Source organism: Bubalus bubalis, chromosome 2 (assembly GCF_019923935.1).
Source record: "Bubalus bubalis isolate 160015118507 breed Murrah chromosome 2, NDDB_SH_1, whole genome shotgun sequence".
NCBI classification, from domain to species: Eukaryota; Metazoa; Chordata; class Mammalia; order Artiodactyla; family Bovidae; genus Bubalus; species Bubalus bubalis.
This window is the reverse complement of record NC_059158.1, coordinates 169,430,421-169,454,736: the sequence shown is the minus strand read 5'-3', so window position 1 is coordinate 169,454,736 and position 24,316 is coordinate 169,430,421. Positions and strand designations below refer to the sequence as shown.

Sequence of the window (24,316 nt, the reverse complement as noted above, 5' to 3'; positions counted from 1 at the left end):
TATTGATTTTCTGTGTTGTATTTCATTGATTTTTCCTCTGATCTTTATTATTTGTTTGTTTGTTTGTTTTACTCACTTTTAGGTTTCATTTATTCTTCCCTTTTTTTTTTTTTATCCTCTTAAGGTTGAAGATGAATTTATTGAATAGAAAACTTTCTTTTGCATTTCTAATCCATTACTATTTCTAATATTTCTAGTATAGGCATTTGTGCTATAAAATTTCTTTTAAGGACTATTTTAGTGGCATGCCAGAATTTTTGATATGTTATATTTTCATTTTCATTCAGTTCAAAATAATTTCTACTTGGCCTTTTGATTTATTCTTTCATCCATGGGTTATTTAGAAGTATCATATTTAGTTTCCATGTATTTGGAAAATGTGCAGAGATTTTTCTGTTATTTCTTGGGATAACTTGAATTCTAAATTTGTGGAGTTTTTATTTTGTAGTTCAGAATTTTGTCTGCCTTGGTAAATGTTTCATGTACACTTGAATTACATTGTTTTTTGGTGTAGTGGTTTATAATTATAAATTATGTCAGGTTCGTTGATGCTGTTATTCAAAACTTCTATATCTTTACAGGTTTTCTTTCTACTTATTCTATCAATTTTAGAGGGAGAGGTATTGAAATTACCAATCAGATTTGTGTTTTTTATCTATATTGAAATTACCGAACATATTTGTGGTTTATATCCTTGTGGTCTATGGTTTTTATTTGCTTCTTTATATTTAGAGTGAATTTCTTATAGGCAGCAATAGGGTTGGGTCTTGTTTTTATTTAATCTCACTATCATATATATATATATATTATATATATATGTATGTGTATATATATATATTATCTGTGCTGGGAAAGATTGAAAGCAAGAGGAAAAAGGGACGACAGAAGATGAGATGGCTGGATGGCATCACTGACTTGATGGACATGAGTTTGGGCAACTCCAGGAGTTGGTGTTGGACTTCCTGAAGCCTGGTGTGCTGTGGTCCATAGGGTCGCAAAGAGTCAGACACAACTGAGTGAGTGAACTGAACTGAACTTCTATAGACTTAAAGGCCTAAAAGAAAACTCAGTAACATGAAGTTCCCTGAAAAGCAAGCCTGAAACAGGCAAAAATGAGAAAGTGGTTCAGCCAATTAGGTTGATGCATGGTCACCTGATGCAAAGAGCCAGCTAATTGGAACAGTCCCTAATGCTGGGAAAGATTGAAGACAAAAGGAGAAGGGGGCGGCAGAGGATGAGATGGTTGGATGGCATCACTGACTCGATGGACATGAGTTGGAGCACGCTCTGGGAGACAGTGGAGGACAGAGGAGCCTGGTGTGCTACAGTCCATGGGGTGGCAAAAAGCTGGAGAAGACTTAGTGACTGAACTGCTATATCTTTTATTTGGAGTATTTAGAAGATTTTATGTAATTGTTTAATTTTAAACCTATCATGTTATTTGTTTTCTATTTGTCTTATCTTTTTTTTGGTTAACTCTTTTCTCTATTTATGCTTTCTTTTTATGATTTATCTTCTTTATTATTATATATAACTCTTTGGCTGTTTATTTTACTCATTGCTTCATGGTTTATAGTACACATGTTTAACTTACCACAACCTACCTTCAAATGATGTTAAACCATGTCATGTATACTGTTGGATCCTTAAAATAGTATACTTCCATTTTTACTTTTTCTGACCTTTGTACTAGTGTGGCAATACATCTTACTCTTATGTATGATGAAATCCCATTCCACATTGCTATTATTTTTAATTAAATTGATTAAAATATTATATATATTATGTAATATAGATATATATTATACATATAACAAATATGTTTATAATATTACAAATTAAATGATCAATGATCTTTGAATGAATTCTAAATTTGTAAGAAAGAAACTTATTTCTCCATATAGTTACCCTCTTCTGTGCATTCATTTCCTTTTTAGATCTATAGTTTCATCTTTTCTTTTGCTTGACTTTCTTGAACATTTCTTATAGAAAAGGCTCACTGGCAATGAATAATTTGGATTTTTTATATCTTTATCTCTGCTTAACTTTTAGAATATTTAATATACAGTTTTAGTGTCTTTATCTGATCACTATAACATCTGTGCTATTTTTGGTTTATTTTTATTAAATTATTTGTCTCTATTATGGGTTCTGTTTTGCTGCCTTTTTGTATACGTGGTGATTTTTGTTTGGATGGTAGACATTTTGAATTTTACCTTGTTGCTTGCTGGATATTTTTGTATTCCTATAAATATTTTTCAGCTATTTTTTCTGGAATTCAGTTAAATCACTCTGAAGTACTTTGATTGTTTTGGATCATCTTTTAAAGATTTATGGTGGAATCAGAGTGGTATTTAGTCTAGTGCTGATTATTTCCTACCACTGAGATTAGACACTGAGTACTCTACCTGCTGCCCTGTGACTCACACGTTTTTCCATTCATTGGTGGAAACAGACAATATTGCTAACTATGTGAGCACCAGCACATTAATCTCTAGTTCTTTCCAGAGATTTATTTCCTTTCATTACTTTCCTTTCATATATATTCTGATTAATACTTAACTATTGAAGGGGATGCTCTGCAGATTTCCAAAGTTATCTCTATGTGAAGATTTTTCCTTTTTTTTGTCTCCTTAAACTTGCATCTGTGTCAACTTATCAGGGACTCTGCTGGGCTCTGCTTTCCTTCTCCCTGCATGGCAGCCTGCAAACTCCCTAAAGGTGGTAAGCTGGACAATTGTATAATGTATCTGATTTGTTTCACATCTTTCAGGGATCACTGTCCTCTATAGCCAGCTATCCAGTGTCTCACAAACTGTTGTTTCATATTTTTCCCTAGTTTATTTGGTTGTTTTTAGTGGCATAGTCTATTTGATTCCTGTTACTTGATTGCAAATGAAGTAAAAATATTGTTCTTTAGCACTTTAATTGAATTTAGTGCAATAACATATTCATACCACCATATTTATGGGAATAACTTAGAGAAGAACAGATTTCTAAATGCTTATTCTTGTGTCATACTTGTTATGTGGAATGACCAATTTTATTTTTATCTTTTTAAAAATTTTTTTAATTGAGGGATAGTTGCTTTACAGAATTTTGTGGTTTTCTGTCATACATCAGCAAGAATCATCCATAGGTACACCAATGTCCCCTCCCTCCCGGACCTCCCTCCTATCTCTATCCCCATCCCAGCCTTCTAGATTGTATTTCCGTTTTACTCTCTCCATACATCTCACCCTCTCCCTCCTCTTCTCCCTATGTCCATAAGTCTGTTCTCTATGCCTGTTTCTCCATTGCACCTTGAAAATTAATTCATCAGTACAATCTTTCTAGATTTCATGGATTTGCATCAGTATACAATACTCATATTTCTCTTTCTGACTTACTTCACTCTGTATAATAGGCTCTAGGTTTGTCCACCTCATTAAAACTGACTTAAATGTGTTCCTTTCTATGGCTGAGTAGCCTGATGGGCTGCTGTCTATGGGGTCACACAGAGTCAGATACGACGAAGCAACTTAGCAGCAGCAGCAGTATTACACTGTATGTACCACAGCTTCTTTATCCATTTATCTGTCGATGGATGTCTAGGTTGCTGCCATGTTCTAGCTATTGTAAATAGTGCTACAATGAACATTGGGATATATGAGTCTTTTTCAATTTTGATTTCTTCAGGGTATATTCCTGGGAGTGGGCTTGCTGGGTGATATGATGATTTCATTCCTAGCTTTTTAACGAATCTCCTTATCATCTTCTATAGTGGCTGTATCAATTTATATTCCCACCAGCAATCCTAGACAGTTTTCTTTTCTCCACACCTTCTCCAGCATTTATTGTTTGTAGACTTTTTGATGATGGCCATTCTGACTGGTGTGAGGTGGTATCTCATTGTAATTTTGATTTGCATTTCTGTAATAATGAGCGATGTTGAACATCTTTTCATGTGTTTGTTAGCCATCTGTATGTCTTCTTTGGAGAAATGTCTGTTTAGGTCTTTTTCCCATTTTTTGATTGGGTTGTTTGTTTTTCTGGTATTGAGTTGTATGAGCTGCTTGTATATTTTGGAAATTAATTCTTTGCCAATTGTTTCATTTGCTATTATTTTCTCCCATCTGAGGGTTTTCTTTTCACCTTGTTTGTAGTTTCTTTTGCTGTGCAAAAGCTTTTAAGTTTGATGAGGTCCCTGTTGTTTATTTTTGTTTTTATTTCCATTTTTCTAGCAGGTCGGTCATAGAGGATCTTGCTTTGATTTATGTCATTGAGTGTTCTGTCTATGTTTTCCTATAAAAGTTTTATAGTTTCTGGTCTTACATTTAGGTCTTCAATCCATTTTGAGTTTGTCTTTGTATATGGCATTAGGAAGTGTTCTAATTTCATTCTTTTGCATGTAGCTATTCAGTTTTCCCAGAACCACTTATTAAGGAGGCTATCTTTGACCACTGTATATTCTTGCTTCCTTTGTCAAAAATAAGGTACCCATAGGTACGTGGATTTATCTCTGGGCTCTCTGTCTTGTTCCATTGGTCTATATTTCTGTTTTTGTGCCAGTACCATTCTACCTTCATGACTGTAATTTTAAAGTATAGTCTCAAGTCAGGAAGGTTGATTCCTCCAGCTCCATTCTTCTTTCTTAAAACTGCTTTGGCTATTCAGGGTCTTTTGTGTTTTCATATGAATTGTGAAATTTTTTGTTCTAGTTCTATGAAAAAATGCCATTGGCAATTTGATAGGGATTGCATTGAATCTGTAGATTGCATTTGGTAGTATAGTCATTTTCACAATATTGATTCTTCCTACCCGGGAACATGGGCTATCTCTCCATGTGTTTATGTCACAGACAGACAGTTTGATTCATTTATTTTATTACTTCTCTCTATCACATACTTACACTCTGTTCAGTATTCCTAATTTAAGTATGTGTGTGTGTGTTAGTCGCTCAGTTGTGTCTGACTCTTTGTGACCCCATGGTCTGTACAGCCTGCCAGGCTCTTCTGTCCATTGGATTTTCCAGGCAAGGACTGGAGTGGGTTGCCATTTCCTTCTCCAGGGGTTCTTCTCAACCCAGGGATTGAACTCCCGTCTCCTGCATTACAGGCAGATGCTTTATTGTCTGAGCTACTAGGGAAGAAAGAGTTAATTCAGCTATACTTGAATTTTTTTCTTGAGTAGGTGGAATTTTTGTTCTATGCTCCTAGCATTTGTCATTTTCCCATCAGGGTTTGCAAATTCAAATGTCTAGAAGGGTCAAGCAAGTCAAATGTCCTAGAGTAGGAAATGGCAACCCACTCCAGTATTTTTGCCTGGAAAACTCCGTGGACAGAGAAGCCTGGCAGGTTACAGTCCATGGAGTCGCAAAGAGTCGGACACGACTGAGCACACACACACAAGTCAAATGTAGGAGTGAAGTTGGTAAGACATAAATAGTCACTGGTATTTAGTATAGAAGAGAAAGCTGTTACTGGGGGAAGAGGGGACATGGTGAATTGTAGAGGAAAATGCTTGAGTAAATAAGGGCATTTGCAACAACCAGCTGGAGTTAATTGTTGCCCTGAGGGAATGCCGAGTTGCTTTTGTTGATCTTCTGATCTTTTAAGAGAAGCGGAAATGTAAATTTTCATCATATATAGCTCAATTTTTGAATACTACTTCAAATTTTAATCATAAAACAGTGTGTGAATCAAATAAAGCTTATTTATAGGCCAAACATGCCTTTGGGCTGCGAGCTTGCAACCTGTGTTCAACAGTAAATTGTTTAACTGTTTACATATAGAAAAATAGTTTAGAAAATTGCAGAAACTACTTAAGCTAGGGATATAGCACATGTGTATTTGTGTGTATGTATTTCAGATCAATAACAAAGTAAATAAGTGAATACACATACACACAGTCCCCTGAGTTAAGTCTTTCACAAGCTTTGGGGACTTTCTGCATACTTTGGAGCATGAAGTTATTTTTATGTTTCTCCCACATAATCTCTTGAGAAAATCTGTGATGTGTAAAAGAAATGCTTCCATAATTAAAAACTGCATGAATAAATATGGGTGTGTGAACATGAGTATTTTCAGTTAGTTTAATAATAGCTATCACTTTAATAGAGACAGACAAATTTATGAATATCTGGATGGAGGCCTTTAAGCTATAATGTTTTTTGAATATGGCAGTCACCAGGAAAATTTGCAGTGAGAAAGTTCATGCCAAATTGATGTATGTCTTTCTTTTCTTAAAATACCAGATTAACACAAATTGCATTAAAAATTCTTGAAGTAAAACAATTTTGTGTATGCCTATTATATTTGATGAGATTTTTCAATCCTGCTTTATTTTTAAAAAGAACAAAAAATAATAGATAAAGAAGACCTTTGCACTAAAATGTGTTTACATGAAAGTTGAATTTAAGTAAATTTAAGTAAAATTATCTTTTATTCACTCAGTGCTCAGTGCTTTTTATCTTCAGTGCTCAGCCTTCTTCATAGTCCAACTCTCATATCCATACATGACCACAGGAAAAACCATAGCCTTGACTAGACGGACCTTTGTTGGCAAAGTAATGTCTTTGCTTTTTAATATGCTATCTAGATTGGTCATAACTTTCCATTACATTGTATTAAAGGACATAAAAGATTATTTCACTTTTTCCATAATTCATATGTGGGGCCTGGCTACACTTTTTTTTTTTTTTGAGACAAGTGGTATACAGTGTAAGGACACTACAAATGAGTTCCAATAATTCTTACAGAACCCTAAAGTATTAAAATGAAATGATGAAATGTGATTATGCGTGGAATGTCAAAGCCCTACTGATTTTTGTATACTTGTACAAATTAACATTTGTTTGGTTTATTGAGTTTTTCCATTAATTCCATTTACCCACTTGTTCCTTGTGGTTCTCTTGAGAACATTTGCAATATTTTTGAAGCTTGATTAGGGAATTACTGAGTCAGTAATTTGCAAGTTAAAACTGACCATTGTAGTCAGCCTTCAAAATGCAAAGATGAACCAGGGATTAAAACCTTTAATGTCTTCCCTCTAATTTGAGTGAAGATAGTGTTCCAGTTATCTTAGAAAAATGAAAAGGCAGGATTTGCCTTCCAAAGAAGTTTTGTATTTTGGATACAGAATCAATACAAAGGTGAGATACCCTGGATTTGAATTGGTAAAATATGTAAATCCCTGCCTGCTAAACTGCCAGAGATTAATGTCTGAATAGGAGTAGGAACCGCCAACTGTAAAATTATACAGGGCATGGCGATTACCCCATCTGCATAATGGGGCTTGATTTAGAGGCTCTATTTTAGGATCCCACATAAAGCACCAAATGTAGAAAGCAGAGCTTTGTTGAGTTTGTCCTGGGCAGTGCCCTAATTTTCTATAACACTGTTCACTTCCCTTCTTTAAGGATGAATAACACATTTTCTTTATGGAACCTTGTGCATCCGTCATGTGGGAACCATAGCTTTTCTGAACTACTCTATTAGATTGCTCTTGTGTTGCCTTTTTATGATGCTACTGGATTATGTTATTTGAGGTTGCATTATCTTTATTACACTTGTTTATCTATGCAAAGAACAAGTGATATCATATTTGGCTTATAACAAGCATTTTAAAGTTAAAGAATGAGAAAACTGAGGCCCAGGAGGTACAAGGTCATGCAGTTCTACCAGAGCTAGAGATGGCACATGGGTCTTGTCTACCCAGCAAGAATTGGATATCATTGCATGCACAGTATTTCACTGTCTCTTGATAGTTGGGATTCATGTTATTTTGGCAGCTCAAAGGGCTTTATCTTAGACATGAATAACCTGAGGACTATAATACCTTCTTTGGATTGTTATTGGTGCTTGATCATTAAGGCTCAGTCTATTCAAATAACTAACTGCAAGATTCATTGTATTTTAAGAGATAATGTTGCTATTCATTTATGCAGATTAACATTTATTAAGTCCTTTTTAAATTTTTGTATCTCCTTTTTATTTTTGCAGATGATTTTTTATTAAAAAGTAACTTTTATTGCTGAGACTCTTGAGTTCTGGGGATCAGACATGTAACTCAAGCTCATTTAAGCATAAAAGGCAGTGTTTTGGTTTACACTGTCAGTAAGTCCATCACTAGATCTGAGTCTAGATGCAGCTGGATCCAGGGGTTCAGCCTTGTCAAGTCTGTGACTCTCCATTTCTGAGTTTTCCTTGTCTCTGTGTGGTATTATCATTCACAGACTGACCTTGGGAGGAAAGAAGGTCAGCTGCAGCTCTGGACTCTTTACTCCAGTTTAGCAGCCCTACATATCAACCTTCCAGAAGATTCTGCTCAGCCAGTCTTGAGTTTCCTCTTAACCAATGCCTTTGACCAGGGACATGGGGTACTCAGATAGTCAACCTGTGTTGCATATTCTTTCTCAATGTTAGGGGGTAGGGGATTGTGATTGGCAGCCCCATTTCACAAAGCAGCATATAGTTGTGGAGTTTTTCCCAAGGGAGGGGCAGAAGAGTGTTTTTATCAGAAGCATCTTTAGCTATCACGTTTCTACAGATGAAAGTTTACAAGATAGACTCAGAATTATATACAAATGTTAATTTTCTGTAAAAGTGGTAGACTCAATGATTCATCATGTAATCCAGATTTTATTTCTCTCTTTACCTTCATCCTTTCACAGTGGATGCAAAAGACAATGCCATCAAAGTAAAAAAAAAAAACACTTAAAAAAATAGGAATCATTTTCTCTATTTTACTTTCAAATAGTGTCTTAGCCTTTTTCTTTAGCTCTTCTAAGAAACTTCTCATGTAGAATTGTAGTTGTCATTTGATTTAACAGTCTCTACCGATTGTGAAAAACCTTTCAAGAAGAGGCTCTCATTTTATTTCTGCTTCAGCTATGCCTCTCACAGTGCTGGCTGAGTGGGAGTATTAACTAAAGGTGGATGGTGGAGGTTATACAACAACATTGTGTTGCATTTGGAATTTGAACTCCATCATTTTTCTATTCACATTTGAAAGTTTCTTCTTCTTCTTTTTTTTTTTAATGTTTATTTCTTCTGCTTGGCTCCCAGGCAAGTAATCAAGGGGGATGTACATGTAACTGTGACTTCCAGTCTCTCTTGTGCCTAGTGATTGAACCATTTGGTTCTGATAGTAATGACAGTGGGGAAAGAAAGACAGTCTCAGAACTTCTGTGCAGTGGGTTGTCCAACCCGAATAAGAATAGGGCCATTAGTGCCATCTTCAGGACCTTCCTGTGTGTCAGAAGTCAAGCTGAGTTGAGCTGCAGCTTCATGTACCTCTCATGGAGTCCCAGCAAAATGGCAGCCGGGGTAGAGTGTCCCCACTTGCTCATTATCCCGTCTCCTGAGCCCCCTCCCTTTACAGTCTTCATCCCGTGGCTCCAGTTAGTTGTCCACAGAGGCAAACCAACTTCAGCTGTCACTCTCAGTCATCTATGTTTCTCTTCCCAGACCACCTTGCAACCCCAAATCCTATTGGCTGGGAATCAATTAGGAGCAAAGATGGAAACTTCAGATTAATACAAAGATTTGTGATTTATGCAGTTATCAGGAAGATATCCTTACATTAAAAAAACTGGACATCAATACTCCTTGGGAAAATCGAGTGAAAGCCTCTTTTTCATTTTAAAATGAAAGCCTTGTTCTGATACAGATTTCAAAACTTCTACTTCCTTTATATTGAATTGTATGGAAAATGTTTTTGGCAATTTATGTTTAGGTGAATGCACTTGTATATTCAGGCTTTCCTGGTGGCTCAATGGTAAAGAATGTGCCTGCTAATGCAGGAGATGTGGATTTGATCCCTGGGTCAGGAAGATCCCCTGGGGAAGGAAATGGCAACCCACTCCAGTATTCTTGCCTGGGAAATCCCACAGAGGAGCCTGGTGGGCTACCGTACATGGGGTTGCAAAAAGTGTCGGACGTGGCTTAACAACTAAATAACAATAACAACAACTTGTGTATTTACTTCTTTCAGTCCTGTGTTTATTTCACAGTCCATAACATATTCAGAAATGTCAAGCTGGATGAAGTTGTGAGCTGGTATATTCCATGATCCCTGGTAGAGATCATTATTTTTATACTTGAGCTGTGAATTTTTTTTTTCATCTTATTGCCTGAGTTACCTTCCACACATACTTGTGGGACATCTGTTATGTTTCAGTTGATGTTTTAGGTAGTTGGGAGACTTCATTAATTAAAACAGTTTCTACTTATATGATGCTTATATTCTAGTGGATGGTGATAGAAGAGTAGTAGATGGTAGTAGTAGTAATAGTCTAGTAGATGGTAATAAAACACATTTCAGAGTGATGATAAGCAGTGATAATAAAAGGGGAAGGAAATAGTTTTGAGGATTTATGTGTACCAAGCTTAGCTCCATAATCTGTGCGGCCCAATGCAAAATGAAAATCAATGTCCTCCATTCAAAAAATAGAAAAAAGTGCCATTAAAAGTACTAAAAATAAAGCTTTTTTTCTTTTCTTCCATGAATCTCTCTTTGGAATAATTATGGTGGTTTTTCTTTTTAAAGCTTGCTGTTTAATGGTGTTCTAAGTTTAAAGAAAAATTAACTTTCAAATTATTAACATGAATTTGTCATTCATCATTTATTGGGCTCACGTAAATGAGAGGATAATGGGTAGGAAATGAGATTAGAGCTACTTTGGGTTCCTTCAGCATGCGTGGGCTTGAAGACCAGAGTAAGGACTTAGAATTTTTTGATGAGAAGAGGGGAAGACTTGGGGATCTTTTGGCAGAAGGGTGACAGCTGATTAGATTTTAGAAGGATTCCCTTAGGCTGCTGTGTGGCAGGGTTGGAAGTGGCAGGACTAGATTGGAAGCTGCTATAATAGACCAAACAAAGATGGTGCCTGAACTGTACATATAGAAAAACAATGGTGATTAAATGTGGTTAGATTCTGGGTCTATTTCAAAGTTAGTGCCAATAAGAATTGAATGTAGACTAGATGTTTATTTAGAGTCCTGGCCTAGACAGCAGATAAAATGGTCTGTGGAGAAGCTGCTAATTTTCTAAAGTTCTACAGCCAAGGTATGACACAAAGGAAAAAGGCAGACAACAAAAGTCAAGTATGTGTGTTTTTCATCAGTTCTTTTGCATTATCTCTAGACTTTCCTTCAAATAGCTCCTGTAACATCTTCACTTATTTAGCTGATTTTAGCATGGATTACATGTCTAGAATCTCATCCATACATATCACTTTGGAAGAACCTCTGAGAACAAAGTTCTGGCGAGGCTGCCACTGCCCCATGTTTCCATGGCATAGGAGAGTGGGTATTGGCTGTCTCCCATAGTTTCATTTTGGTAGTATCCTGACAGATTTTTCCTTCCATTTTACTCAAACCTTTTGACCTGCCCTCGTAAAAATGGAATTAATAAAACAAAAAGTTTGCTCCTGAGTTTGCTGTGCAGTGGCACCTTGTACAATTCCAAATGATTTCACTCTGTTTGGCCTTTTTGTTTTTTCCTGCTTTTCAGCACTTTCAGACCATGCTGAAGTCTAAGTTGAATGTCCTAACACTGAAAAAGGAACCTCTGCCAGCAGTCATCTTCCATGAGCCAGAGGCCATCGAGCTGTGCACGACCACGCCCCTGATGAAGACCAGGACTCAGAGTGGCTGCAAGGTAGGGGGCTCATGGTCAGCAGGGAACCTGTTGGTGGGACGGACAACAGGATGCATAGCCTTAAGGCACTTGTTTCATAGTGATAACTTTTGTAATGAGTGAAGATGTCAGACGACTACCAGAATAAGCTCACTGAGTGATGGTAGTATGAATTTATACCCCGCTTTATGTTTCTTGGTGATATAACACTCTTCATCATATGGTGGTACACGCTAAAGACATGAGTTATACCACATGTGAATGAAATAGTAATTGCCCCATATTTTCTGTAGCCCTATGGAACGTTGGGCTTGACAAGAAAAATTATGTCCTTAAAGATAATTCCTCCCTTTGTATTTGCAATCTGAATAAGATATGTCTTAAAGACCAAAGAACAAAACAAGTTTCTCAATAGTTGTACTCTCTGAATCCTTTGGGGGTAAATTTACATTTTCGTTTTGCTGTAGCTCTTAAAATTTATTCTAGTATTCATGCCTCAGAATCCATTTAAAAAGTGTTTTTCATTTATGTAAACCATAGTGCTGACTTGGAAAGAGAACTAGAAACGAAATACATAATTTTGGTAAGTTTTTGGCTTCTTTCTCACATAGTATTCTTTTTTACATGTGTTGATGAATATAGTCATCGCCTTAGAGGTAACAAAGAAAATATGTCTCATGCATATTTTGTCATCAGGAATTTGTTTTGAGTCCTGAAAGTAAATTAAGGGGCAGGGAAATGCATGTTTGCTTGTGGATTTCTTTTATAACCTCGTAGTACACTCTTTCCCTTATTGCTTTCTGGGTTAGGGAAGCAAAGATCCATTGATCTTTCTCACCAGAATATTCCATCCCCTCCCCAGTGCTTGCATAGTTGTGGTCAGATTGGAGCAAGCCTGAGTGATGGTATTTGCAGAAAACCTCACACATGTCCATTCATCGCACAAATACTCTGGGTGTGCTCAGCGTCTGCCTGGCAATGGAGATAGTGAGAACCAGAGCCCCTACCCAACCCCAGCATCTTTATGGGGCTTAACTGTTCCTTGGAGGAGGAGAGAGGGAAAAGTACAGACGAACAAAACATTGGCTCATGAGAATGTCAGTCTGTGAAGAACTTGTGGAAGTATTTGTTAGACAGAGGGAGAAGGAGAGCGAATTCCCTGGTCTTGTGCATTTTAGACAGAAAAGAACGGACTGGTGAATGTGGGAAGGTGACAGAGTTATGGTTTGTAGTGGAGTCCAGTGGGGGTCCAGGCATAGGGAGCTTTGATACTATGGCAAGGAGTTTAGATTTGGTTTTAATTTCTAGAGAGAAGTAGCAGAGGGATTCAGGCAAACGAGTTAAATGACTCCATTTGGGAAAAAATAAATTTAAACGATAACTCTGCTAAGGTGAGCATCTAGCTTCTCAAAAGCAGTGGCCAGTGGCCCTGCTTCAGCGGGGAGAGTGGCCCCACAGAACTGCCTTTGGTCCCCTTGGATGCAGTGCTTTTGGTGAATTGATGATGTGAAGGAATTTTAAAACTACTCATTAAATTGTGAAGTGATAAGAAATCAAATTAGGTTATATTTCCTTTAGAGATTTCCTGAAGTCTTTTTGAATTCTGTTCCTGTTGGGGACAGTGGTCCCTCAAAAGCATGAGGAAATCAGTAGGAACAAGTATAAGGAGGAGTTTGGTAAAGTCTGCAGGGCATGTTTAAAGGGAAGGGAAAATGCAGCTACAGAATAAAAAGACCTAACAATGCAGTCCCAGATACAAAAGAGGGGTGTGTGTGTGCATGTGTGTGTGTGTGTGTGTGGTGGGGGGAGGGAGAAGGAGGAATATTTGCTAGGATAATATAACATTTCTAATAAGAAATATAGAACTCCAGATTCACGGAGTAGTTTTTCTTTCTATGCATTCTTTAGATCATGTTCATTTGTTTTACTTCTAGAGGGATGTTGAAAAAGACATAGAAGGAATTGAGAAGAGCATGTCAAAGAGAGTGAGACTTGCCCAGGCATTGGTCTATGGGGCTATTTAGACAAAGAAAAGTCAGCCGTGATTTCAGCTGGATGCAGGGAAGAACTTATACATTCAAGGTGAAAACCACGTTCCACGGGGCTATAAAAAATTTATGACCTCTCCAGCCCTAGAAATCTTGAAGAGGAGATTCCAGGTGCAGATAATCATAATCCTAGAATCGGGCATCTGGGCCAACACCTCTTGAGGTACTTTCCAGCTTTTTTATTCTGTTTCAAGGATGAAAACCTCTAATGTATCCTTCTGTAGACTGCACACTTGAATCCACTTTACATATTTAAATTTTAGCTGCAAATATACTGGAGTCTCAGCCTTTCATTCTCAGGGACAATGTCACTTTTGTGTTTAGAGTCATAGTTTTTGGTTCCAAAGCAATGAAACAAAGTTAGATTTTTGAGCCTTGAAATTTTGATTTAAAATCTTCAGACCTCCCCTATTTTTTTTAATTTTATTTTTATTTTTCAGATCATCCCCAGGAACAAAGTGTAGTGTTTCCTCTCTGATTCTTGAGACTAACTTAGCTCCCAAAATGCCAGCTGCAGAAGGATCTCCCTCCCGGGCTCCAGCCTGCCAGGCATAATGAGCACAATGTAGCCAGGGCCCAGCTGCAGAGCCCGGACCCTCCTTCCTCCACACAGTGCTGGTTCTTTTTGCCTCACAGCTCTCAAGTTGTGCCTGCATAACTTTAGGTTTGGGGAGGAACAGAGGCAGGAGGAAGCAAAGGAAAGGGGAGTTGCAGAGGGATTCTGGTGAGCGAGGTCAAGGCCCTGGCTCTTCTCAGATTTCCCATTTCCCTCTGATCTGTATTCTCCATGGGTCCTTGGCGGGATGACCCTGCCAGGCTATTCATGTTGCGGGCAGCTGGGTCTTTGTGTATTCTCCTCCCTTGCTGCCACTTTTTTTTTTTTTTGGAGTGGAGTTATTTAACTGTACGATCCACTGCATACCATTAGGATGCTTGTTGGAGCTGTTCCGAGTGTCAGATGCTTGTATCTGATTTTGCAGCGGAGACAATGGCTTATCTTGCCTGCCTTTGCCTGTCTAAACAGGGCGATCCTAGATGGCTTTGGCTTGTCAGCAAACATTTATTTAATTAATAGTCATTGGAAACCTACTGTGTGCATGGAATTGTGGAGAAAGGAGTCAAAGTATGTGTTGTGAGTGAGTAGGTGGCTCAGGGGTAAAGACTCCACCTGCCAATCCGTCTTCCTGATCCCTGGGTCCAGGAAGATTCCCTGGAGGAGGGAATGTCAACCCACTCCATCATTCTTGCCTGGAAAATCCCATGGACAGAAGAGCCTGGCGGACTACAGTCCATGGGGTCGCAGAGTCAGGCATGACTGAATGACTCAGCACTCACACACACATTTAAATTATTAAACTGCACAAAGCAATATATAGTCAAGCAGAAGGAATAAGATGAATGCCCGAATAAATTGCGAGTGCTTCCAATACTTATGAGTATGTCAGAAACCCCTGGATGGTAGATTTCTGAACCATCTTTCCGAAGAGTTTGATTTGGGCACTCAGCTTTCTGGTGGGGAGCAGGAGCCTGCACTTTAGAATAGACTGTGTAATTTACATGAAAGTGGTGATTGGACGTGCTTTGAGCTTGAAGACCTGAACCACAGAGAAGGGTGTGATTACAGCAACTAAGTGAATGGAGATGCAGTGGGAAGGTGGAAGAGGCGGGGAAATGGGAGCAGTTTAGCACATCTAATAACATTTATCTTTTATTTAAAATGTTTTATAAACTATGTGATTGGTGATTATTTCTAAGAAAGGAAAGAGCATGGAAGAGAAATACCAAGAGAAGATATATTGGGAAAGATGCAAGAAGGAAAAGCAGGAAAATTAGAAGTTATTTACATAGGGCTCCTGTTTGGGTCTGGATCTGTCTGCCTTTGGGTTTCCCAGGTGGCTCAGTGGGTAAAGAATCCACATGCAATGCAGGAGACTTAGGAGACATGGGTTCGATCCCTGGGTCAGGAAGATCCCTTGGAGGAGGTCATGGCAACCCACTCCAGTATTCTTGCCTGGAGAATCCCATGGACAGAGGAGCCTGGTGGGCAACAGCCCATAGGGTAGCAAAGAGTCAGCCATCACTGAAGTGACTGAGCATGAATGCACTGTCTGCCTTTGTTCTGGATTTACCTGGTTATCTTATTCTATACCCCCTCAGCATCTCAAGAAGGAGCCAAGGTCCTGAGCTAGGTCTTGAAAGATGGTCTCTCGAGGGGATGCTCTTCTTGGCCACATGTGGCCTTTGGGAGTTGCTAGTGCACACAGCTGGTTGAGCATGTGTTTCTTTCCACTCCCTGCCTTTCCATCCCCTGTTGTTAATGCTTAGGGCACCCTTGACTTCATTCTGCAGCTTGGTAGCTGTCCAGCTGCCCCATCCCATTATTCTTCACCATAGGCCCTGCCAACATCTCACCTGGGTCTGCTTCCAGGTGATGCTTTGCTTTCCAAATCTTGCCTCCTCCTGAATGAGGCACTTGGCCTGACATCTTCTCAATTATGAGAGCAGAAACAAACTAGTCTCCAGGAAGGAATTAGTGATTCATAAACTATGACTGTTTTTACTTTAGTCTCTGAGATTTCTGTGTTCTGGAGTGTCAATGGTAGTCCGTTGGCTCTAAGAAAGAATGTGATTGATTTATAGTTTCATGGGACAGGGAGGAGAGTTTCTGAACTGAGAGCTTGGCAGGAAGTCCTCAACTTCCTCAACTCCTACCATTTTGTACACTTGTGAAATGGCCAGTTTGAGAAGTGGACTCGAGCTGTCCTGCTTATCTTATGCTGTGCTATGCTTAGTTGCTCAGTTGTGTCCAACTCTTTGTGACCCTGTGGGCTGTAGCCCACCAGGCTCCTCTCCTAACTTGTATTTAAATATATTTAAAATAAGCATTATAATGTATCTACTTTCTACACATATTTTGTATTTATTGGATCAGTTATGTATTTCATTAGAAATATAGTCATATTTTCTCACTTTACACATTAACAGAAGGGAAAAACTTTGATTATATTATTATCTTCATCAAATGCATGTTGTAGCCTCATTTTGGTATAGGTAATTTTGGACATGGGAACCTAAATATGTCAATTATACAGACTTTCTTTCTGCAAAATAAGTTTCTGATTGAGATACGAAGGTAGAATACAAATAAAATAAAGAATAGTGATATAGGAAGTGAGAATCGGGCCGTTGGTCTTTATGGGTTTTTTCCTTCCATATTCAGAGTGGATGATATCTAAGTCTGATTTATTTTCTCTTCATTCTTTCTCATAGTTCCCTGTAAGCAAATCAAAGCTCAGTTACTTCTGCTTGTCTCTCCAAATGGAGAAGGGTAAAAGTTGATAGGAGGTTATAGTTTGTTGGTTTTTCTGTGATTTTTACTTTTGTTGATTTGTAAATTTTCTGACTTTCTCCTTCCCTCCCTTCCTTCTCCCCTCCTCCCTTCCTTCCTTCCTTATTTTCTTCTCTCATTTCTTCCTTCATCCATAAGAATATATTGCACACCCTCAGGATGTTCTGTGTATTCATAGGGACACAAAGATAAACAATGGTATTAGATGCTTCATGCTGAAATAACAGGAAATGTAATCCAAATTGACTTGATTGATTGACATTGATTTGCTTTGGAATCTGCAAGTTCCAGAAGAAAGGAAGAAGGCAGGAGATGCTAGAGAGGGAACAAAAGTGTCCACTGCTAAAAGTTACCCAGGGTTAATGACCTGCAAGGAGGCACAAATACTCTGCAGGAGGGGTGGTGGCAGTTGATGATAAAGGCTGAGTCCTCAGGTTGCTGAGTAAAGGCTGCTTTTTCCTCCATGTTATAGCCCGTTTTATTTCCTTGGTTTCTAATGGAGGATGTTTCTTTGTAGATAGGATGAGCCTCAGTATGAGTACAGGCTACTCTTTTGGGCTTCTCTAGCCAGCAGTCATAAATGGCCATCAGCTGCCACGTGGTTTGGCCTTCTACACTGAGAGGCTTTCATCTTGCTGGTGGGGAGGGTGTTTTCATTCACTGGAGAAACTCTGCATCCCCGTTTTTAGTCCAGGTTTCTAATTTTGGCAGCCCATTAGTCAAGGTTAGAAAAGAGAAAGAGAGTCAGGATTCCAAAAGTGATCATGGGTTCAAGCTTATGGAATTTGGGATATCTGTGGGACCACAAGTGGCAACACCCAAAGGGTGCTATATTAAGTGGGTGTAGAGCTTCATGGATGCCTTGAGGGTGTCGTTATGGAGAATGGGGATGGGAGAAGACGAAGGAGTGAGACAGGCATGCAGAAATACAAACTTACACACATCATCACGCTTGGGTTTTTTTTTTTTTTTTTTGACTGAAGAGAGTATTTATTCCATGACTTTTCTTTGGCAGAATCCGATATGGTGTTCCTGTCTTTATGCACATACTCTTATGGGCTTAAATCCACTATTTTAGACCTCTCAGCATGCAGTGTGCAGGAGAGGGTCTCATGTTGAATTTATTGAATCAAAGACACTACCAGTTATACCACCAAAAAAGAAAAATGCTGCCACTAATCAGTGTATGATGCCATTGACACTAATACATGTTCATCTTTCGGGTTTTTAAAACATGAAAAACAAGAGCTACCTTAGACTGGATTAAATATATAAGCACCAGGAGCAATAATAACACATTGTGCATGACTGGGTGGACCAAGCACTGTTTTGAGTGCTTTTCATGATTAACACGTTTCATCTTCACAAGCATCCAATGATAGGGACTATTGTATAATCACACAGTTTAAGGATGCAGGAGAGAAAGAAGAATCACTGGGAAAGGAGCACCAGGAACACAAGAGGATACTCTCCTCCCCACCGGGCACTGACTCCTCTTCAGCCTTTTCCTCACTTCATCCTGCACACACCTCCCAGGCACTTTGCTCACCACCTTGTTCAGCTCTCAGATACATCAGAAAGAAAAATGGATATAGCTCTGGTAACAGCTGAAGCCCCTGTATGTTGTTTTAGGGTTGGTCTCTCTACATATGTTCAAGATACAGGCTACTTATGCTGTGATACTTAGTATGGAGGGATATTTCATTATGGTTTTGATGTACACTTTTTGACCGCAAATCCCAGCTTATGACTTTGAATTCTGTACTTTGGTCTTCCCAGTGACAGCTATGATGACTTTAACAAAGTTCTGTATCCTTCATGAGCTCACTTTTGTTATATGGTGACTAAAATCTTTTCATCCTGGAAAGTACCTTTACTTGTGCTAATGAAAGTGTTTAGGATATAGATTATCGTTCTGCATGAATGCCTGTTGAGTAGAATGGCCGACTTCTTTATGAGGTTCTTCTTTCCCATGATTGATTTGTCCCATTAAGGGCTTCTCTGGGGATCCATATACCTTCAAACTATTTATTTCCTGCTGCCTCCCACACTGAGAGCTGTGGCTGAAAATGACCGTTTTACTCTAGGGAACCAGATTTGACATTGCAGCTTAACCTTTATTTAATGTCAAAGATGGTATCTTCCTATATTTCTGAATTTGTAATGTTGCTGCCTGCTTTACTTCTTGCCTTTAAAAACTCTTGGGAAATCAGCAAAGATGTATTAGTGAAAAATGGGAAAATAATCTACATTGAAAGAAATTATAATATTTTTGCTCTACAATACTATATAAAACATGTGGCTATTAAAAAATTTTTGTAGAAATTGTCCTGGTGAGAAAAATGCTCATAATGTATTAAATGAGTTTAAAAGGTTGAAAATTGTTTTTAGATCCTATTTTAGTAAAATAAAGTAAAAATAAAATAATTATATTTAAATATTCATAATAGAAGGATCACACTAAAATATGAACAGAAATGATCCCTGGATAGTCAGATTATAGGTAAAACTTTTGATTTTCTTATTTTTTGCATTTTATAAATTTTCAGTGATCAATAAATATTGCTTTTGTTATTGGTTTTTAAGTGTAGTTATTAAATTAATAATTATTTTAACAATTTAAATAAATTGTTAATTTATTTAATTAAACAATTAAATAAAAGTAATTAATTGGGTGAGAAGGTCACCTGGAAAATTATCTTTAAGCAACTCCATTCTCCTTGGAGCATTTGGAAAAGAGTTCCCTCTAGTCTCCAACTTAGACATTAGTTTCTTTTCTTTGCCCAAGTCAGAATTTCCTTAGCTTCAGGGTAAGTGACATTTTTCCATCTAACGTGTGAATTCTCCAATGGCAGACTAGTCTGGTGTGTTTGGCATAATAATTGTAAGTCCTACTCATATGCATTTGCAAGGATGGAGTGCTTGGTTTCCTCAGAGCTGCTGGGTAGCAGTCTTAGTACCTGAAACTGCAGAAATTTATTCTTCACAGTTCCGGAGGTCAGAAGTTCACAATCAGCATCACTGGGGAGAAACCACTGTGTTAGCAATTCCATGCTCCCTCTGGAGGCTCTCAGGGAAAATCCACTCCTTGCCTCTCCCAATTTATGATGGCAACAGGCATTCCTTGGCTTGTGGCCACATCACTCCAGTCTCTGCCTCCATGGCAACACTGCCTTCTCCTCTTCTGCCTGTATCAAATCTTCCTCTACCTTATAAAGACATATGTGGTCAGAAGTAAAACCCACAAGACCATTCAGGATCACCCCCCCACTCCCCCCACCCCCCCGCATTTCAAGATTCTTAATGTATTCAAATCTGCAAAGACCCTCTTTCCTTTTAAAGTAACATTTATAGGTTCTAGAGATTAGGACCTAAATATCTTTGTGTGTGCTCACTCAGTCATGTTTGAATCTTTGTGGCCACATGGACTGTAGCCCACCGGGCTCCTCTGTGGAATTTTCCAGGGAAGAATACGGGAGTGGGTTGTCATTTCCTACTCTAGGGGATCTTCCCAACCCAGGTATCAAACCCATGTCTCTTGCCTCTCCTGCATTGGCAGGTGGATTCTTTACCACAGCACCACTATATAGATTCCTCCCTTATAAATGGGGAATTTTAGAAGTGTAAGAACTTACAGGCAAAAATGTAATGCTCAAAGTTATAAGTTGTTTAGGTTAACTTTATTCTCTGTTGGGCCTAAGAAGACTCTTTCATTGAAATTCAGAAAGCTAGTTAAAAAATAGAGAGATGAAGAGAGTTACTACTATATTGGACCACATTTCTTTGATGATTTTACTTCCTTAATCAATATTTCTGAAAAAGAAGAGATGTCTTAACATTTAAATGAAATAAGATTTTTTACAGAAACTTGTGAGCATTTGTAATTTGTTATGGTTCAGTGTTGTGAGTATGTTAAACATTGTTTGTTTAAAAAAAAAAAAAAAGTCCATGATTCTGCCACAGGGAGTGAGAACACTGTTTTCTCTCCACTCCCAACAAAGCTTTAAGGGTAATTTTGAAAATGATTCAGAAGCTATCATCAGTATAATGTGTGTGTCTGAGAGAAGTATCTTGTTATGAAGTTATTTTTTCCCTCATGGTTTCCTCATTAGATGGTTTGTCTTTGAAACAATTTGTTGGTTTAGTTCTGAAAATTTAGCTTAATCATTATGTGAATATAGGGTTCGTTTAGTCAGAAAACATTTTAATTATTCTCCATGTTTCCTTGGATTAATTCTGTGGATAAAATATAGTTCCTCTGTGGTAAACTTCATCTGTTAAGGCAAAATACAGAAGCACCACACAGAAAACCAATTAAGTTGGCAAAAGCTCATTAATAATATGCTTTATGGTTTCTTTCCCGCAGAGTTGTAGTACTTGTTAGAAATGGTTGCAAGGTTATGATAATTTCAAAAGTAAAATCTACTTTATACAAATATAATGCTCAAGTATAAGTAGTTAATGTTTAAAAGATGTTCTCATCTTTATATATATTTATATACATTTATATACATTTTTCCCCTAGTGTTTTATTCACCTTTTACACTCGAGGTGTCTCTAATGAGGAAATGAAATGTTACAGCAATAGTCAGCCTGATACTCTAGGATTAGTTTAATTGATTGTTTGTTAAATGGAAAATGAGCATTAAATAAGGAAGCAGTAGACTATATAGGGCTTCCCTGGTGGCTCAGTGGTAAAGAATCTACTTACGATGCAGCAGATTTGAGTTTGATCCCTGGGTCAGGACGATGCCCTGGAGAAGGAAATGGCTCCCCACTCCAGTCTTCTTGCCCAGGAAATCCCCTGGACAGAGGAGCCTGATGGGCTACAGTCCATGGGGTCGCAAGAGTTAGACACGACTTAGTGACCTAACTACCACCCAGACTATATAGACTGTGAATATAATCTCATAAAGCCTGAAATTTCTTTGTTAGTGATTTTTTTGCCTTAAAAATTTTTATCAAAGCATTATCTATATAGATAAAACCTTAGATAACGATGAAAAGGGAACATAAAATATTTTTAATTGACTTCTTTATCCTTCCCTCACACCCTAGTCCTGCTTAAAGGAAAATGATAATTATTTCAGCGCTTTGTTCTTATTTTTACCTTCATATTTTACATACTATGTTTTCACCCATTTTAGATATCTTCTGTCTGTTCAGGAAGGTAAAATTCTAGGCTCTAATAACCCTGCCAACTTTCCTTCCTCCATCTTCCTAATATAATTACTCCTGAAATTTTAGTTTATTCAAATAGGTGCGTAATAACTAAAACACCCATCATTATACCCTGATTGTATTTAATACATTAAAAAAAATCTTATATTGAAGTACAGTTGTGTTAGTTTCAAATGTAAAGCAAAGTGATTCAGTTATACATATACATCTATTTATTTTTGCTCATTTTTCTTTGAATTAAAAATTTGCAAGTTTAGAGTTAGCATAGTTCAATATGGGCTTCCCAAGTGGCCCAGTGGTAAAGAATCCACCTGCCAATGCAGGAGACACAGGAGTGGTGGGTTTGATCCCTGGGTCAGGAAGATCCCGTGGAGGAGGAAATGGTAACCGTCTGCAGTATTCTTGTCTGAGAAATCCCATGGACAGAGGAGCCTGGCGGACACAGGCTATGGGGTCACACAGAGTAGGACGCAACTGAGCAACTGAGTATACACACATAATTTGATATACATTTATACCTAATTTTCGCCAAATGCTGTGTCAGATTTGGCATATACTTATCAATATGTTACTCAACTAGTAATTATAGAGGTTCTGTAAATCTTTTTAATCTTCTCCTAGGAGTCTCACCCAGAGTCCTTTGTCCTACATCAGACTAGACTATTTGTTTCTGGGCAGTCTTCTTGCTGTAAATCTGGGACTTCTCTCCTCTGTGGCAGATACTCTTCTGTTTTCTCCCCTGCTTTTAAGAAATGATACCTTTGCTTTTCTAGAGCACATACTAAGAAATAAAAATTGTGTGCCTTGTATGTCTGAAATTTTTTTATTCTGCCCTCACCTTTTGGAAAATTTGGCTGGATATAGAAACATAAATTAGAAATAATTTTAGATTTAGATTGTGAAGGCACTGTCCATTTATTTCGCTGTCTTCTGTGTCTTGATGTAAAATGTCCACCCCCCAAATCATTTAATTGGAAGGTGGTGGGTCTTTACAGTTTGGAGACTCCTATTTCTTTTCAATTTGAAGACTCTTTTACTTAAGTAAAATTTCTATTTCCTCTTAGTTTTAGAACCATTTGAGAAATAAGAAATAATATAGGTAGATTAGATGAAAATATCAGTTTTATAAAACTTGCTTGGAAGGATGGAGTTTGGATGTATAGGTTCACTGGGTTTTCTAAAGATTTTAAATCTTGCTGGAACCTCTGGTATCTTATTCTATTCTCCCCCATTCATTTTGTTCTTATGACTTAAAATGTTCATTATGATCAATTTAGTGGAGTTTGGAAATGACATAAATATTCAATGCCTATCCCACCATCTTTATCTCGAAATACTCTCTGAATTGTTAAACCCTCTCTAAATTGCTAAGTTTCACTGTTTAAACTTTTCTTATTTTATATTTTTATGTAAAATAGAAAGGGTGATTCTTAGCTTACTTTTAGGTTTAAAGAGATATTTATAAAGTACTTTGAACTTTTCCAAAGAGCAGGGCTGTATAAATAAAGTAGCATTGTTATTCAAATAGAGCTCCCCTTGATTTGAATGGAAAGGTCAATGAACTACAGACAAAATGGTGGCAAATGAGGAAAAGATGTTAAAGTGGCAATAAATTACCCGAATTATAGAAAGGTCATAAACTGTGCTCTTAAATAGGAACAGCTATTTCTTATTACATCTCTGAGTATTTCAACTCCCAATTATCAGCAAGTAAATTATAAAAACCACTGTGACAGCAGGTGTAGATGTGTTCCTTGGTGTGCTGGCTGTTCATTTCTTTGTTTTTACTGAAAACATTATACATTCATTTCTTGGCAGGAGAAATGATGTCTAGGCTTCCGTGCATACTGAGTTCTCTAAGTGAGGCCTTAGTCAGATTGGCGTTTATGAGTCACCAGTCATCTTCATAAGCCAAATCCAGGAATTATAAAATAGTTTACTCAGGAAGTAATGGGGATAAATGAAGTTTATCATCCTGGGAAACAGGAAAGCTACCTTGTGAGCTAATGATCCTACTGAAATGAAGTTTTCCCCCCACCATTGATGGATGACTCCACTGTCTTTAAAACTTGTGTTTGGGACACTTAGGAGCAGTGTTAGAAGTCTCAGCTGTCAC

General features: G+C 37.7%; 1 protein-coding gene across 2 annotated transcripts in view; it reads left to right on the top strand.

Moving 5' to 3' along the window:
- Positions 1-24,316, top strand: part of PID1 (phosphotyrosine interaction domain containing 1) — a 260,185-nt gene that overhangs the window by 106,350 nt on the left and 129,519 nt on the right. The window contains exon 2 of one of the 2 annotated variants that reach the window (XM_006047103.4): positions 11,497-11,643. The exons of the other annotated variant lie outside the window; for it this stretch is intronic. Coding sequence (XP_006047165.1) covers positions 11,497-11,643 — 147 coding nt within the window. The remainder of the gene's footprint in view (positions 1-11,496; positions 11,644-24,316) is intronic. 2 annotated transcript variants of the gene reach the window in all.